Source organism: Lutjanus erythropterus, chromosome 11, assembly GCF_056507025.1.
Source record: "Lutjanus erythropterus isolate fLutEry1 chromosome 11, fLutEry1.hap2, whole genome shotgun sequence".
NCBI lineage: Eukaryota > Metazoa > Chordata > Actinopteri > Lutjaniformes > Lutjanidae > Lutjanus > Lutjanus erythropterus.
The window spans coordinates 12555945-12573099 of NC_139327.1; the positions used below are offsets into that span (position 1 = coordinate 12555945).

At 39.3% G+C, this 17155-nt stretch overlaps 1 protein-coding gene across 1 annotated transcript; it reads left to right on the forward strand.

The window, feature by feature from the left end:
• Nucleotides 1-2937: 2937 nt before the first annotated feature.
• ammecr1 (AMMECR nuclear protein 1) lies at nt 2938-17129 on the forward strand. Its single transcript, XM_084730840.1, has 6 exons — nt 2938-4498; nt 11272-11382; nt 13211-13325; nt 13489-13579; nt 13689-13785; nt 16196-17129. The coding sequence occupies exons 1-6, from the start codon at nt 4017-4019 to the stop codon at nt 16308-16310; spliced, it is 1011 nt and encodes a 336-aa protein (XP_084586966.1). The 5' UTR covers nt 2938-4016; the 3' UTR covers nt 16311-17129.
• Nucleotides 17130-17155: the final 26 nt, after the last annotated feature.

The following is a 17155-nucleotide window of genomic DNA, read 5'->3' on the forward strand; positions in this document are numbered from 1 at the left end:
AGTCATGAATATCCGTGAATTAATCATACTGATCACTTTCGTTAAGAATGGTTCCTTATTAACCCTGAACTGGCTGATGAAGGGCGCAAAACTAGCAACAACTCATTACTTACTAATTACGTAAACATCACTTACTCTTTTTGTGTCTCTTAAGGTAAAAACATACATAATATTGAGTCGTTTATAAGTAGCTCCTCATAACCTAATGATTACTAACTCTATTTATGTCCTCGAAAGAAAAGTGATACATAAAACTGAGTGGTTAATGAGTAGTTACTAGGTGGTCCCTCATTACTTCACCATTATCTAATGATAACTTACTCTTTGTATCCCCTAAAGTTAAGTGACATATATTACTGTGTAGTTCCACATTACCTTATTATTACTTATTCTTTTTTGTGCCCCATAAAGTAAAATGATACATAATACTAAGTAGTTAATACGTACGTCCTCATTACCAAATGATTACTAACTTTTTTGTGTCTCCTAAAGTAAAGTGATACATCATACTGATCAATTAATGAATAGTTCCTCATTGACTAATGGTAGCCATTAGCCTCATTAACTAGTAGTTAGTTCCTCATTCGTTCCCTACTATTTTTTTTCATTAACTAATCATTAGGAAATCTATAGAATTTGATTAAGTGACTCATTTGATTGAGTTACTCATTAACTGATGGTTAACTAGTAGTGAGTTCCTCATTCATTCCTCACTCAATTTCATTAACTGATCATAAATGAATCCTTTGCAAACCTAAAAAGTGATTAAGGGTTACTGGTTAACTAGCATGTTCTTTTCTAATTAGTTCATCATTCGTTCCCTATAGTAACTACTCAATTTTGTGTACCTTATTTAAAAATGTTACTGAATTTCATAATTGCAGTGTGTACATGTTTTATTTAGCATCCAGAAACCATGATCTCCTGCCCCCATGCCACCCACCCAGGCCATATTTCACTCTGTCAGGCATACAGTGTTTTCATTTTCCAGCACACTCAGGCCGACATCATGAGTCAGGGGCACGGTCATCATCAGCTGATCCTACATTGTATATTAATCACTGGCATTTCGACAATGGTCACTGCTCTCACTACTGATAATTTTATTTCTGACCAAATGGGAAGGGGTGTCATATGGAGGTGGATTTGGAGAAAGATTCAGGGAAGCAGAACTGGACAGGAGATATTTGTGACAGGATTGCAGTATTTATATTTATTTAGTGGTTTAGGATCCAAGATAAGTAGTCGTGAGGCCCAGAATTTCTACCAGCTGCTCTGAACACAGGCATATGATATATAAGATGTTATTGCAGTCTCTCACTGTGGCTTAAGGTAGTTATGATGGGCCCTTGTACATGCTAGTTACTAGTTATGACATGCACAGGCACACTGAGGCACATACATCTTTTATCAACACTTGGCCTTAACCATATAGCCCTCTGAAGCTCAAAATGGTCACATAATCAAACAGAGAATTGACAGCAATCATCAGCACATATTTGTATATGAAAATAATACCAAATAAGGCAAAAAGTTATTCATTTAATTTAAGGGTTTGTCTAGAAAGAACTCAGACAAATGGGACAGGGTTAAACAGGGGGTTGCTTAGAAGCACAGGTGGTTGAATTAGCAGGAGCTGATGGGGTTTTAGAAAGAGTGGCGTGGTCTTGCTCCTGAACATCAGTTATAAAACTTGATATAGTTCATGCAGAACAACATGTAATATTGTTCCAGATTGCTACTGACTATTTTACAAAAAACGAAAGCAAAAAAGAAAACGGTATAGCAAAATGGCACCATTATTTGGTCAATATGAGTTCTTCTTTGATCACATGTGTAATTCAGAGGTGGCAGTCTGGACCTGTTCTCCACCCAACACATTGCAGGAGGCACAGAGATACAGTATAAACAGACACTGCTTGACTGCTTTGCCTTGTTGCTGTGATATGTCAATTTTGCTGCCACATCAGTCATGGCAAGACTAACCTGTGCACAAATATACGTGGAGTAAGAATATAAAACATGTTTTTTTCTCTAACTAACTCCATGTAGATCATGAACACTTGAATATAAAAATTACTCCTTGAAATCAGATTGAGAAGTGAACATTATAAAGCTTTTTGCCCAGAAAACTGTGTGCTGTCTACATATTAGGGTTTGGCTGATGCATGATGCCATCACGATGGCTGACAGTCATTGACCACTTGAGCCCTCTACCATCACAACATAAAAGTCCTCTATGTTTGTTGTTGTGTGTCCCATCAGTCGCCACAGAGTTGTTTGACTTCTGTTTTTAACATGTAGGAGAGAAATTAAAAAGTAGCTGTTCATTATGTCTCTATGTTGTGTTCAATATTTTCTTTTTAAATGCAACTAAGTTACAGATGTGTTGTGCAGAGACAATGACCATTTTAGACCCAGCAATGATGTCACTGTCCATGGCGATGTTTCACTGTGGTCATCGTCATATGCCAGTTTAGTCACCATTGCCCAACCCTGCTATGTATGTCTATGGTTGGAGGGCCTGCTCTTTACACCACCTCAATACAACTGCACTGCCTGCACAGTCTATATTTACGCCCCTGGTCCCTTGGGATGAACCAAATTGACCAATATATTACTTTAACAGGAAGTATTTAAAAAGAAAGCACCTTATTTGGTGCAGCCTTTATCTTAACCCACAGAGATGCTTGGCTCAAGCATAAATCACCTAAATGAATATAAACACACTGACAAATCAGTTCCCTTTGCAGCATTCATATTAAAATGCAAAGAAAGGTTCAGAGACAGAAGACCACTCTTCGTGGCTCTATGCCTTTTATAGCTGAGGGATACCGATACTTTTTTTCATGCACGCACGCGTACACGCGTCTGGACGTCGTGAGCGCGCATGCTTCCACAGCACCGTACATTTCTTCTGAATTGCAAATGTGATACCCCAGAACTACGCAGAATGTGTAGAGACTGGGCGCAACACAGTTTCTGAATCCGCTTCCGGAGTGCCGACGACACGGATGCCCACAGACTGATCACAGGGGCTTTACCCGAACAGCACTGAATGGTAGCAGCTGAGAGACGGGTGCGGAGCGAGGGTTGCCAAAGCCGGAGGATTTCTCACGGTCCACGGACTAGAATGCTCTTCTATATGTATCCCCACACACGGATGACAACCTCCAAACAAACCTACACTGAAAACTTTCAGCTCTACATCTGACGCGGGGGTGTTATTGAGATTTTTTTTGATACCAGGTCCAAGAACAGACATGATGCAGGTGCAAACTGTGGGCTAACGGTACTGAAATGACTTGCTCGGCGCTGACGCGTTTCATTGTGCCATGCCAGCCCCGCATTGTCAGATGCCATTTTACTCTGCGTTATCCAAGCAGCGTCTGGAATTCCAACATACTGCTGGGCCTGTTGTGTAATTAGAAGTTCGTGAGGCTGTAGCAAACAAGCTGGTGCAATGAGAAGCTACGCTGCCCCAGACATTGTGCGCAATTTGTGCTGAAGCTTATGGGTCCTGCGTACTCAAGCTCCCGGCTTCCACTTGGAGAGGTGTGCTGCGGGGCTACAGCGCACTGGCTGTCGGCTTCACATCTGGACCGCCTGGCTACTGTCATCTGCGGCCTGTTCGGACTGTGTACTCCCTGAACTTGTATGTTTGCGGGGAACTGGCTGAGATCGCATCGGATGGTGTCGTGTTAGGGAGAAGGGGTGATTATTTGGCTGGGACTTGACGTTATCGGTGATCCGCTGGAACACCGTGGTCCAAAGCTGGACTGGCTGACTACTCATGGAAAAAACGCTCATCCAGCTATGGATTTTGCGTAGCGAAGTCACGCATTTTTAAAGGCAACGCTAGGGTGACATTGCAGTCTTCTCGCCACATCGGTTATTTCGTCGTCCGACAAAAAAATAAAAGAGTGAAAGTGGAGTATTGTCCGTCGTACGTATCAACGCAGTGGGATTTCTACGTCTGGTCGGCGTTCCCCCCCACCCTTCCCGCGGTGACGGTTATGGGTCGGAAGCGGTGTGTCGGTGCAGATTGTTCCAAGATGGCGGCCGGGTGCTGCGGGGTGAAGAAGCAGAAACTGTCGGGATCGCCCGGGTCGGGGGGTCCCGGCGGGGTGGGGGCGGGAAGCGGGGTGGCAGGAACCGGACATTGTGGCTCGGAGTTGGGGATTGGCTCCTCGGCGACCGTTGCAGCAGCGGCGAACGTGAGCAGAGCCAACGGCCTGGGGGGACCCGGGGGTAACGTTAGCGGCAGCAGCAGTAGTAGTAGTGGTGGCAGCAGCGGCACAAACGCTCTGTCCCCAGCCCCGGCCGGTTACACTTCATCCGGCCTCTCCCCGAATCTCAGCTCGGGACCCGGTTCGGGAAGTGGAGGCAGAAAAATGGTCGTCTCAGCGGAGATGTGCTGCTTCTGTTTTGACGTGCTTTATTGCCATCTGTACGGATACCAACCTCCGAGAACACCCAGGTTTACAAATGATCCCTAGTGAGTATTTCTGTCTTTTGTTGTTTTGCTGCATGTCAAAGCTCACTGATGTCTTCTTTCAACAAATGTCTACTGAGGCACACTTGGTTGTTTCACCTCTGTCTTCTGCTTCAGTGTTGAGGGCATTAACTGTCACATCGAAACAACATTTTACTCTGGCTGAATTTAACGAGAAAACCCCCCGATCACAGTTTAATTTGACCAAGTTGGAATTTTGGGGCCTTGTCGAAGAGACTGACTGCACTGGCCCGCAGCTCCACTGATCGAACATCAACGTTACAATGAATGATTTATTGTTATCAAGCTAAATTATTTACCACTGAATGAGCCAGTCTGTCACTTTCAGATTTCCTGTCGTTACTCGGCTTTAAAAACATTTCGCGATACTGTTAGTCAACTCGAATAACACTGGCTAACGTTAGCTAAGCCTGCTAACTTGCTAACAGTAGCTAGCCACCAACACTTTAGCTAAAAGAAAGGGTGGAACGAGCACGATAACATCGCTTATTTTTTCTATTTAGCGGCAGCAGTTTTGCTAGTTAATATGGGCTAATGAAACTACTTAAATACAAAGCATCAAAAGTGACCGTTTGTATTTTCAATCTTTTAAGTTGCCCTCAATGAACTCTTGATTGCCACATACTGGGCTTAGCTTTGTTAGCTACAAACTACATTAGCCTAGCATCGAGGTACTAATGAGCTTGGAGTAATTAATTTAATAGAAAATGTATTTAAAAGTCTCCTGGTGTCACGGAGAGATGACAGGTCACATTTTTCGGTTGTTTTACATGTTTGATTTAGTGTACTGTCGAACTAAAGAAAACAAATAATGCTAACAGCCGGTTTAGCATCGAGCAACAAAGAAAAGGTTGCTCTTGCTAAGCACTAAGCTGCCCTAAAGCATTCCTTATGGCCAAATTTAAATAAACAACAGTATTGGCAGTGTTAAATAACTGTAACAAACTCACAATGGTGGCGTTTAAATATTCAAATGATTCACTGAGCATGTGATTTTCAGTTTTATGACCAATTTAACCATAAGAACAATGTGTGTATATTTTCTTTTCCACTGAAATACATTGACTCCACCTTATTCAGGCGTTGTAATGTGATAGCATGTGACTTTGTGTGTGTTTCACTTACATTTTGAGTCTAAAGGGACTGTTTACAATTGACCATCCCAGTGTATTGACCTGTAAAGGGTGAAAAAAAAAAACTGTAGAGTGACTTATTGACAAAGTCCACATTTAAATGTGTCAAAATACTTGCTGCATTGTGCATTATGATCGTGCCCTTGTACTGTCATCTGACAACTTAAAGTGTAAAAGTGTACAATTGAAGTTTCACCATGTAGGGACTAAATACAAGGTTGCATACATTTCAAATGCATATCATGGGTTGTGAATGGCGTGTATTCATGATAACAGTTACGACACTCCCAGCCTGGGCTGTTTGCTGGTAGTCATTGTCTTTTATGAGAAACAGTCCCGTCTACACAATGTATATCTATAGAACAAACAAATTCCTATTCTCTTCGTACTTCCCACACTCAGATAAAATTATTTTCTTGCTTGTATTGCAGGGTGCAAAATAAACATAGTTGTCCACCAGCCAAATAGCTAATAAATGTTTAAATTTTACCAGCCACTCAATATATTGCCATTGTTTTTTTTAGCTGGTGAGTAAAGTGAATCTGTCAGTCACTTGCATATGTTACCAGCACTTGGCTGGTGGCTGTTGCTAATTTTGGTCTCAGATATATAGTCGAGACTGTATTGAATTATGAATCTGCTGAAATGCTGCTATAGGCATGTTGACCTTTGAAATTAAATCCAGCATGAGCCTTTTAAATGTCCAGTGTGTAAGATTTATATTGATTTATTGGCAGAATATGACAGAAAGCGAATGTAATATTCATGAGCATGTTTTCATTAGTGTATTATCATCTGAAAATAAGAAGTGTTGTGTTTATGGTACCCTAGAATGAGCTGTTTATTTCTGCAAAGGGCGTGGGTCTTCTTCTTTACAGTAGTTCAGAATGGACAAATCAAACACTCTTTAGGCTCTAGATAGGGCCTCAAATGTTGTTTGTAATTTTTGTGGCTGCCGTAGGTTCTCATACACGGTTGGGAAGGTAGGGTGAGATGGTGTGTTTGCAGAATCCTCAAAATCTATCATGTTAACATCTCGATCTAGAGTCTGTCTCAAAATAACCTCAGCAAACTCCAGGCAAAAGGCGTTACACATTCAAATATGAGAATCAACCATAACTTGCAGTAGTGTGGCAAACACTGACAATAATTTGACATGTCCCAGACATGGGGGATGTAGTTCACTGGACCATTTCTTTGGTGTTAGCAAAACTAACCAAACACATATGTCAAATGAATGCAGATCAAACATGCTTCATACTTGATGGGGGTTTTTTGTGTGTGCGTGTGTTTGTTTTTTGTGAATTCATTTCAGACATTCCTGATTATGCACACAGTTTCCTCTAGTTCACACTCCTTTCAAAGAGTATTCTCCCAGTGTTGTCCCACACTAGTCTGACAAGCCAGATTAGTGTTATTGCCCTTGATAATACAGACACACACATAAAAAAATAATCCAATGTCGGTTTGTTAATGTAGAAGTGCCCTCTGAGACCCTTACTCCAAGGCCCAGTCTCAATGTCCATGCTTATCATTAAATCTTCATAAACATTTACTGCTGTCACCTGTTCAATCAGGATAAGTGCCTCATTGCAAGAGGGTGTGAGGACTTAATAGGTGTTGAAATTTGTCAAATCTACTCTCACTTGAAATTATTTGTAACCAGTAAAAAGTGAGGCTCATATTTCATACATACTTAAGAAGCATTGTTGCTAACTTTCAACCATTATTGAATAATGAAGTATACTTGTCATATGGTTATTAATGTCGCTTGATCATAAGACAAATGAAAACATCAACCTGATCTTGGTTCCGCTGAACAAAGAACTAGATGGTGCTTGCTGCTATATAACTTGTAAATTTTTTATTTGTTTTTTTTCCCTGCCATTGCCATTTTTAGAACACTCTATATGTAGGTAGTCCTGTTAGGAAAGACATTAGGAAAGTGTTCATATTGGGTATGTTCAGAATATGAGTTTTATGCATTGGGAGCTGTCAGTCTTTTTATTAAATAATGTAGAAGCCCACCTATTGACATTAAGTTTGCATCTGAACAGAATCACAGATTTGAGCATCTAGTCTTTAATTTCCCAACCACTCATAGAGAAATGAACACTGTTAGAACTGAGTTTCAGTTTTAAAGGGTATACATAGAGATTATGCTTAACAACCACCCAACCATGACTAGGAATGCAGTAGGCTAAGGCCCACCAGTGTGAAAACTCCCACAGGTCTGAGAAAGTCATACTTATGGTCTGTGGTGTCCTCGGCATGTCCTTCACTCGGGGGCATTGTCAGATTGAATTATTGAAATGCTCCAAACAAATACAACATTTGACATAGACACAGTGCTCTGCTTAGCCAGTAAACAATGCAGGGCCTCAGATTGTGGACATGTGATCATTTTTTTAGAGATAGTGGTACAAAAAAAATTATGATTAGGAGTCCATGCTTTTTGCAAATGTCCCTGCTTGCCCTTTATTTTATTTTTCTAAATGACAACTGTACAGCCATCACAATAGTGAATCACCTTGAGACTGTTTTTTGCTGTCAGACTGGTGACCGGTTGTCTGGCTTACATGTCGTTGACATTTAATAAAAACGGCAAAGCTTCTTCACTAAATGGAGGGTCACATGCTGTGTCTCAGTATATACACAAAGGTAACTGCTTCGAGCCCTGCCAACACAGCATGAATTTTAAAGGATTTTCATTTTGACTGGAAGAAGACCACTGGACAACACTAACCAAAGAGCTGCAGGTACGTTAGAATAACTAGTCAGATAATGTAGCTAGCTAACTTTGTATGACTTCAGTGGTAGTATAACATTGCATGGTCACTGTAGTTAGTTGGTGGGCTAATATTAACTGCAGCTTAAGATTATAGCCCGCAACATACTGCGTAATTACTATGGAGTTGCATTTTTATGGAGTTTTTTATATAAATAAATATATATATATATAAAAGCTGTACCAACACAGTACCTACTAATACAGATATTTAAGTACTGTGTAACAAGCTGTAATGAGGGGGTAACAATTTGGGATTTTACAAAGAAATTATACTGTGGTTATTTTTAAAAGTACTGGGTGCCTATTATAACAGGATAAGTTTGATCTGATCTAGATAAAAAAAAAATGACTACAGTGTAAATTCTCTCTAAATTAATTTCAAACTGCCAAATAATTGCCCGGCTGATAAAACTTATCCTGTAATAATAGAATAGGTACCCAGTAGTTAAAATATAACTACAACATGATTTTTTTGTAAAATCTCAAATTGTTATCCTTTATTTCACATTGTTACCCAGTACTTAAAGTATGTATTGTACTGGTACAGTGCTATTCTTTTTTCTAAAAAATAACACAGTAACTGCAAAGTAATTACGGGCTGTAATCTAAAGTGTTACCTAACTATAATGTTATTTTAGCTAACCAAAGTGTTTTGTATACTACTTTCTTTCTCTAGCTATATTAAACTGAAGCCAGAACTCAAATATAAGATTGCAATTCAAAAGTAAATAAGTTAACAAATGTGTTATTTTGTTATACTGGATTACTCATTGTGCTACCAATTGGTCAACATTAGTACTCTTTTCTTTTCTTCATCAACCTTTGTCCCTGTTGAGTCCTCGTTTGGGGACAACATCAGAAGACCCCATCCTTTCCTCCCTGGCAGAGAAGGGGAAAATGATCCAGGAAAGGTAAACTGACGCCAAAGGATGTTTACCATGCAAGGTGGTTTCTGAAGAACAGCTGGGTGAAAGTAGTGATGACTAGACACAACTTTGTAGGGCTGTTCTGACACCAATACCCAAATCGGGTGTCAGTGAGTACGCAAGCCTATGTACCAATCTGATACCACATAATTTACTAGCCTTGAAAAGGGACCCTGCTGCTTCTCAGCTCTGGTATCAGATTGGTATTGTGTATCAGCTGATGCTCAAAGTTCAGGTATCAGAATTAGTATGTTTTTCATTTGAGTCTTTGCACCTATGTGCTGTAGCTGTAACGTTCTGTTCCTTTGTAACTTTTTTTTTTATAAGTATTGGTACATCATAGAATCATAATTTGAAATTTTGGTCTTTATTTTGTAAAACAGTTGTTTGACATGTGAAGAAGCTAAAAATAAAATTTTCAGATTTTCTTCAAGGAGAAATGTCTCATGCATGTTTCTTTTTGTGAAATTGGACTTTAAAAGCCTTTTTAATCTCAAAGTGTCCAGGAGTATAGGTTTGTTGTGTTTGAAGCAGTGTCAAAGTTTAATTACTAGAATTGGTTCTGGTATTAAAAATTTCCTCGCAGAGAAAATCTTCTCAGCTTATTTCCTTTTCTCCAGATTAATTTGCACACGTCCAGTTTTCATGAGTAAAGGGAGAGAAAAAAAACCCCACCATGCTTTGCTGTTTCTTGAGTCCAAAATAGATAAACAGTAAAGACCCAATACTGGCACATTTAATCCTTGTAGATATAAACAACTCATTCTACAGTAACGAAAACACAACAATTCTTATTTTCAGAGGATTGTACACAGAAAAGTATAATTATGAATATTCTATTTCAGCCACATTCTGCAAATGCATGCCCTTAAATCTTACACACTGGACCTTTAACACTGGGCTGGTGCTCTTATTGAGGTGGGGGAGTAGTCTGGAGCCGTGCGATGCTATGTGACGTGGCATGTGAGAACAAGACCTTTGATGGGCAAGTGACAATAAATCAGTAAGTCAGTTTAACTTCACACAGTGAAGAACCAGGCCAGAATCAGTCCCCTGTCACTGTCACGTTGACTGAACAGATTTCACTCACAGTACTGGCCTGCACTCAGAAGTGTCTTGACAGTGCCTGCAACACAATAACAAGGAGGGAGAAAATGCTCTGAAGCATAGAAAGGCAGTTTTGGTTGCAGTAAAGTGTACTTGTTTCATTAGACAGATGACTGGAAAACAAGACTGAAAGGTGTGCGGTGTAGAAAGGGTGTTGGCTCTTATTTACATAATACTGCACAGCAAATCATGCCATGCCAATTTTGGTTTTAATCCACTGTGATGTCTACCAACAATGTCACATTGACTATTGTTCTTAATTCAATAAACATTACATATGCAAACCCAAATATTGTGCAGTATATTTAAACTTATCATAAACTTTGCTGACACACTGCTTGGTCCTGTTGAAGTATTAAAGTGGTTCATTGTCATTAACACATTGTGATAATGAATGGGGGGGAAAGCGATCGATCATGTATGAAATCCTTCATGTGATCAATTTGTCTTTCTCTTAGCCAGTTCACATCCTCTTTAGCAGAAGTATTTTAACCAGACAAAACTTGGGAAATCATTATAATATTACTAGTAAATCAACATAACATGATGAAACGTAGAAAGTTGTGGTTTTAAAAAGAGAAGGTTTGACAGATGGTTATGAACAAAAGCCTGCAGTCTTGAATGAAAACTGAGCCACTGTGACAGTAGGGCCAATATTTCCTAATGTGAATAACAACTGAAGCAGAATGAACTGGTGATGCGTGCTGTTAACTTTTCCTCACTGCAGAAATGTACATGTGGCGTGCACATTGTGAAAGATCAACTGAATTTAACCTGCTTTCTCGTTGTTTTTTCCAGCCCGCTGTTTGTCACATGGAAAATAGGCAGAGACAAGCGGTTGAGGGGTTGTATAGGTACATTTTCTGCCATGAATCTGCACTCAGGACTCAGGGAGTACACCCTTACCAGGTGAGTTATTTTTCTGACTGAAGAAGAAATGCTGTGACAGAACATGATTGACTGTAGTGAATTAAAGTGAACATCAAATTTAGTTAATATGGGTGACTTTTCATGATCAGTGGTAGCAAAATTCCCCCAGAACTGATATTTAGCCTGTGCGTGACTGCAAAAAAACATCATCTGTTTCTTATAGCATTTACTTTTGTTTTGTTTTGTTTATGTAGCTTTCTGTAGCTCTGTGTGCAGCTTTGATCCCAGGTCCTGGGGGTTCAAAAGTTATAAATGTCCTCATGTCCGTTTTTCCACTGAGGTTTTTCCATTGAAGTTTATTATTTAAAAAAGAAAAAAGAAAATACATGGCAACACAGTTTGGTCACACTAGAGATGATGCAGAAAGATGCTGAAATATTTTTTTTACCCTTGAAGACCTGGCAGTGAGATCAAGAGAATAGGCAGTGACACACGCTGCTGCAACTAACATTTATTTTCATTGCTGATTAATTTGTCAACTATTTTCTCTATTTATTATTCGATCTATAAAATAGTTCTCAAAGCCTAAGATGAAGTCCTCTGATGTCTTGTTTTGCCCACAATCATAAACAAACAGAAAACAGAAAACATTCACATTCAGGAAGCATTTTCTTTCTCTAAAAATTACTCAAATTGATCGATTATCAAAATAGTTGGGCGTTAATTTAGTAAGCAATTAATAATCGTTGCATCTCTGGATACAGATTAAAGGTACTGGTAACTTTGCTATAACTGTAGTGTATGCCCTGTTATAAAGATGTTCTAATGATAATAAATAGTCCTTATGTAGTTGTATTGGACAGTCTTAGACCATTTCCAGACAAACACAATGACACAAGTTAAACCCACATAGGCAGTGGATCAATGGATCTTCCGACTGGTGGTGGTTGGGTACCACTTGGCCTCGGTCAGCAAGTGTTTCAATTAGGAACCTTAATTCAGAATCAGAAATACTATTATTGATCCATGGGGGGAAATTGGTCACGTCACAGTTCCTCCCATTCAAGAATAGAAAAAACATTGCCTATAAGCATCGAGAAAATATAAGAGAGTGGAAAATAATCTATTCAGTCTACTACAATATATAACAATGATATAACAAATATATACAAATAAGAAGTATGTAAAAATATGCCTTATTCGACAATGTATAACAGCAATATAGAAAAAAAACTATATATGGAAAAAGTTAGAAGTAGAAATAGAAAATAATGAAATCAGAAATGTAAGAATTATGTACAAAAATGTGTGTTATATTACATTATATAATGTAAATAATAATGCTGTGTGCATTGCACGGTTGAGTTAATTTGTTAGTTATCAGTAGTAGTCTCATCTTTTAGTGTTTATGTTCCTGATATTTAAATGTGATTCATTACATGACACCTAATACCAGATGAGAGGGAGTGGGTGAGGGCGGGTGTTCAAAGAACCTAAACTAAAAGTTTGTTTTGGCACTTCACAGTAATACTTTTTTTTTTTTTTTTTTAAAAGCTATGTCAAGAATTAAAGAGCAGGTGTAAACAAGTCTTCTGTAAATACCTGGTGAGGAATTTCAGTAGCATTTCCTGACCTGAGGGCAGACAGAGCTGACTTGTCAAATACATGTAAACATGCACAGCTTCTAAGTGGTGGTGAGTACAGACACACACATAGAGTCCACACTGCGACCGCACTGGCCTCTGTATGTCCACAGGTCATCTATATCAGAGAAAAAGACTGCACTGCATTCAGCCTCGGGTCTAGGGAACTTATTTTCTGGATCGCCTCTTGTAATGGGATTTTCTTTGTGCGTCTGTGTCTGCAGTGCCCTTAAAGACAGCCGCTTCCCCCCTATGACAAGGGATGAGCTGCCTCGCCTCTTCTGCTCAGTGTCTCTTCTCACCAACTTTGAAGACGTCGGTGATTACCTTGACTGGGAGGTACGAGACCAAACATTTGCGCTGATTGTGATGTTTCACAGCTGAAATTCCTTTTCTTAGGTCTCTCACACTTTCTGCTATTAATACACAGCAGCTCCTCCACACAAACAAAACCTTTGCGGGGTTATAATACATGGTTCCTCTGTCATGTCTTGGATTCTAGGTGGGTGTTCACGGTATTAGGATAGAGTTTTTCAATGAAAAAGGATCAAAGCGCACCGCCACCTACCTACCAGAGGTTGCAAAGGAGCAAGGTGTGATATTTATGTGTCCCTTAACAATGCAGCCTTATATACTTTTTAAAAACACACTGTAATGGATTTTCATGGAGGTGTCTAAAGATTTCACTCTTATTTTATCAAGGTTGGGACCACATTCAAACCATAGATTCCTTACTACGAAAGGGAGGTTACAAAGCTCCCATCACAAATGACTTCAGGAAGACCATTAAGTTAACCAGGTAAGAAAAACACAATGTACTGATTAAATTACCTACATGCTGATAGATGTATATGTCACTGATGTAGTTTTTGTTTCTCACATGCTTTTATTGAGAGCCACAAAAATTGTACCTGATGGAACCACAGTAGTGTGTTAGTTAAACGAGACAAGTATAATTGGGAAAACTCAACCACATAAAGCAAACATCAACTTTAAAAGGACAAGTATACGATTACATGGGATCTAAGTTAGAGTTGTACTCCTTTTGAGATGCACTATATCGTCTGGCACTGAAGTTGCTTAAAGGGGACTTTCTTTTTATGGTAGAAAGAAAATAGTTCCTACATGAAACCGCTCACAACAAAGTCTGTGGATTATCTCGAGTAACTGGCTCATTGTTTCTGTAAAGAGACATTGCTGTTGAGTTTTTCAGATGTATTTTTTTTTGGCAATCTGAGCACCACAAGCTGGGGAGAGGGCAGACATCTCCATGACCAATATCTAGATGGACAAACAGTAAAAACATGTCTTCTTGATTTTGGGGTGAACTGTCCCTTTAAAGGAGAACTCTACTGATTTTACATGTCAGAAACTCTGTTTATTGGCCATGAGGAACACTACTGCATGTGTGGAAAAAGTTGAAACCTCCCTCTGGAGCTTCAACATAACCCACCTGAGTCTAAAAATCAACTAATTCGGGTTGCATTGTGGGTAATGTAGGAACCAGATTTTGACAATGAAGAAGAAAATCTAGAGTTAAAAAGATAGCATCTCTTGTTCCACTAGACAGAAGAAGAGAACAACTGTGTTTATAATAAATATTCTTTTTTCTCAGCGGCCACTTTGACATGAAATAGTAGCATAAACACAGATCACATTAATGAAGGTTCTGTTGACCTGTTTTGTTCAGGTCAAACAGTCAGGGTGCTGTTAATGTGCATGTTGGCTCACTGGAAAGGCTCTCCTACACTAAATGGAACTGGACGTTAATTACTACCATTCGTAACACCTGTGTTTACCCTACGAATACATATCAGTATGGCTGCTGTGAAAAAGGTCTTTTTTAATGTCATTATCTTGACATCACAAGTGAATAATTTCATTATCTCAGGAAAACAAACTTTGGTATTACAAGCTAACAAGATAATCAGCTGGTTATCGCAAGAAAACAAAAGGTTCTCTCCTCTTGTTAGTTAAAGTTTATCAGAGATCAGGAGTTCTCTGCCAGCATACATACATCTAGCTCTAGCGAGTTTGACCATCCACTCAGTATATGAGCAGTGTTTTATGGTCTGGTGAGTGAAGTAAATGTACCAGCCACTTACATATTTTACCATCATTTGGCTGGTGGCTGATGCAAATTGTGGTCTCTGATTGTAAGCATTCCTGTTCTCAGCTTCTGCACTGCTGCATAGATTTTTGTTTTTTATATATATATATCTGTCCACTGTGACTTCAGAAATGGACAATACAAAATCAGTGTGATACTCCTAAATCTGATTGATAATAAACAGTCATAATGTAGTTTTAAAAAAAAAAAACAGCTAATTTGCTGTTTAGACAATTTCTAAAGACTGTGCACATGTCGCAAATCACATTTCCTTCCAGGAGTACAGACTTGAAAGTGAATATTTTCCCTTCTTTACTTTGCCCTTTCTGCAGGGAACAGTTGCTATCTATGCTCTCTTTAATCTACCAGACTTCTTTGACTAAAAACAGTAATTTTACCTCACAGAATACAGGAGTTGCTGAACTACCGCTGCCTCACCTTTGTCAGTTTGTCTGAATCATCGTGTGACTTTGGTGTTTCAGCACGTTGGTTCAGATCCGAACTAATGTTAACCTGTCGTGGATGGAGGTGGTGGTAGATCAGTCAGACTCCCGTGTTCTGTGAGGTAAAATAAATGAGTTTTTGTCCGAGAAGTCTGGAGCAATGTAACAGCCTCAGCTGCGTGTGGTTGAGTCGACTCAGAATTAAAGTGGCAGGTTAAGCAGGAGCAGAGAGGTTTTGTTGTGCCCGTTAAGTGCAATAACCAAGATTGAGATTGCTTCCTGAAATTAATTGTGTAATTTTCATAATAAACTTGAGGATAATCGTGCCTAATACAAACCCAAAATTAGGAAAGAGTACAAAGACAATGTGTCAAATCTGCATTGAAACTAATATCTCATACTTTGTACATGCTTACTATCATGTACATAAAACCTAAATTACACAGATAGATGGCTACTGTGGATTTGGGTTTCCAGTGGCTTTAAAAATATATGTTGGTTGTGTTTTTCTAAATCCAGCATTGACTCATCCGTGTTAAACAGATTGTACACGGTCACAACAGGCTCAGTATTGTGTTTGGACGCAGACTGCGGCTGATATCAGAGCTTTCCTAACATTTCAGTAGCCTTTACCAACACATCTCTTCTCATCCCAGGTACCGTAGCGAGAAGATGACAATGGGTTATGCAGAGTACATCGCCCACCGCCAGCACCATCACTACCAGAATGGCATTGGGCACCCTCTACCACCCTACAACCATTATTCCTGACAGCGAGCCGCATGACCAATCATTGGACCTCTCCGCGGACCTTTTCCCAGGAGAGCCCGCCCCCTCCTGGTCTAGCTATTTCTACTACTGTACCATTTTATGATGATAGTTTCCGTTGCCATGCTGGCCGTCTCAAAGACGTTGACATGGCAACGGGTGGCAACGAAGCATCATTTGATTATGGCAAGAAAATCCACGTTTTTCTTTTTTTTCTTTGCCTGTGGTTAAGTTTTTGCAGCATATGTATACCCATATCTATAACCCCCTTCATTCATATTTTTGAAAAATTAAACAAATACTAGATTTTATTAATCTTTTCAGCAAACCTAATCAGGTGTTTGATTCTGTGGATGGAAGGAAGTCTCTTCTGGTGGATTAGTCTCGCGCTTATATTGTTTAGGCTTTGCTACGATTTTACATTTACTAAGAGAATTCTTTGTTTTTCCTTCCTTTCTTTCTTTACTATCAGACATGTATACCATGTAGCAAGGCAACTGCAGTTCTCAAAGGCTGTGTCGTCTCTATTCTGATTCCTCTCAAAAAAATTGACTGTTGAGATTGTTAGCCTTGTAAACTCTTGTAGTGTTGTAGTTGGAAATATATATTGGGATCTGTATACTCCAAAGTATAGGTAGTAGGATTGTGATGCCCTTTAGCCGGCCTTTACCGGCGGTCTTTATTGTTTGAGCTCACAATCGCAGTGTGTGTATTTCTGTGTGTGGATATAGATACTGGTCAGCCACGAGATGAAAAACCAGTAAAGTAAATTTAGAATTGGATTTTTACCTAAAAAGATTCCCTACAGAGATTTTTTGGAAACCTCCTCCCTGAGTATTTGTAGTGTT

Excerpts from the sequence above, each read along its gene's own strand:
- ammecr1 (XM_084730840.1), top strand. The coding sequence starts at position 4,017 with ATGGGTCGGAAGCGGTGTGTCGGTGCAGATTGTTCCAAGATGGCGGCC. Across the intron at positions 4,499-11,271 it reads AGGTTTACAAATGATCCCTA|CCCGCTGTTTGTCACATGGA; the intron begins GTGAGTATTTCT and ends TGTTTTTTCCAG. Across the intron at positions 11,383-13,210 it reads AGGGAGTACACCCTTACCAG|TGCCCTTAAAGACAGCCGCT; the intron begins GTGAGTTATTTT and ends CTGTGTCTGCAG.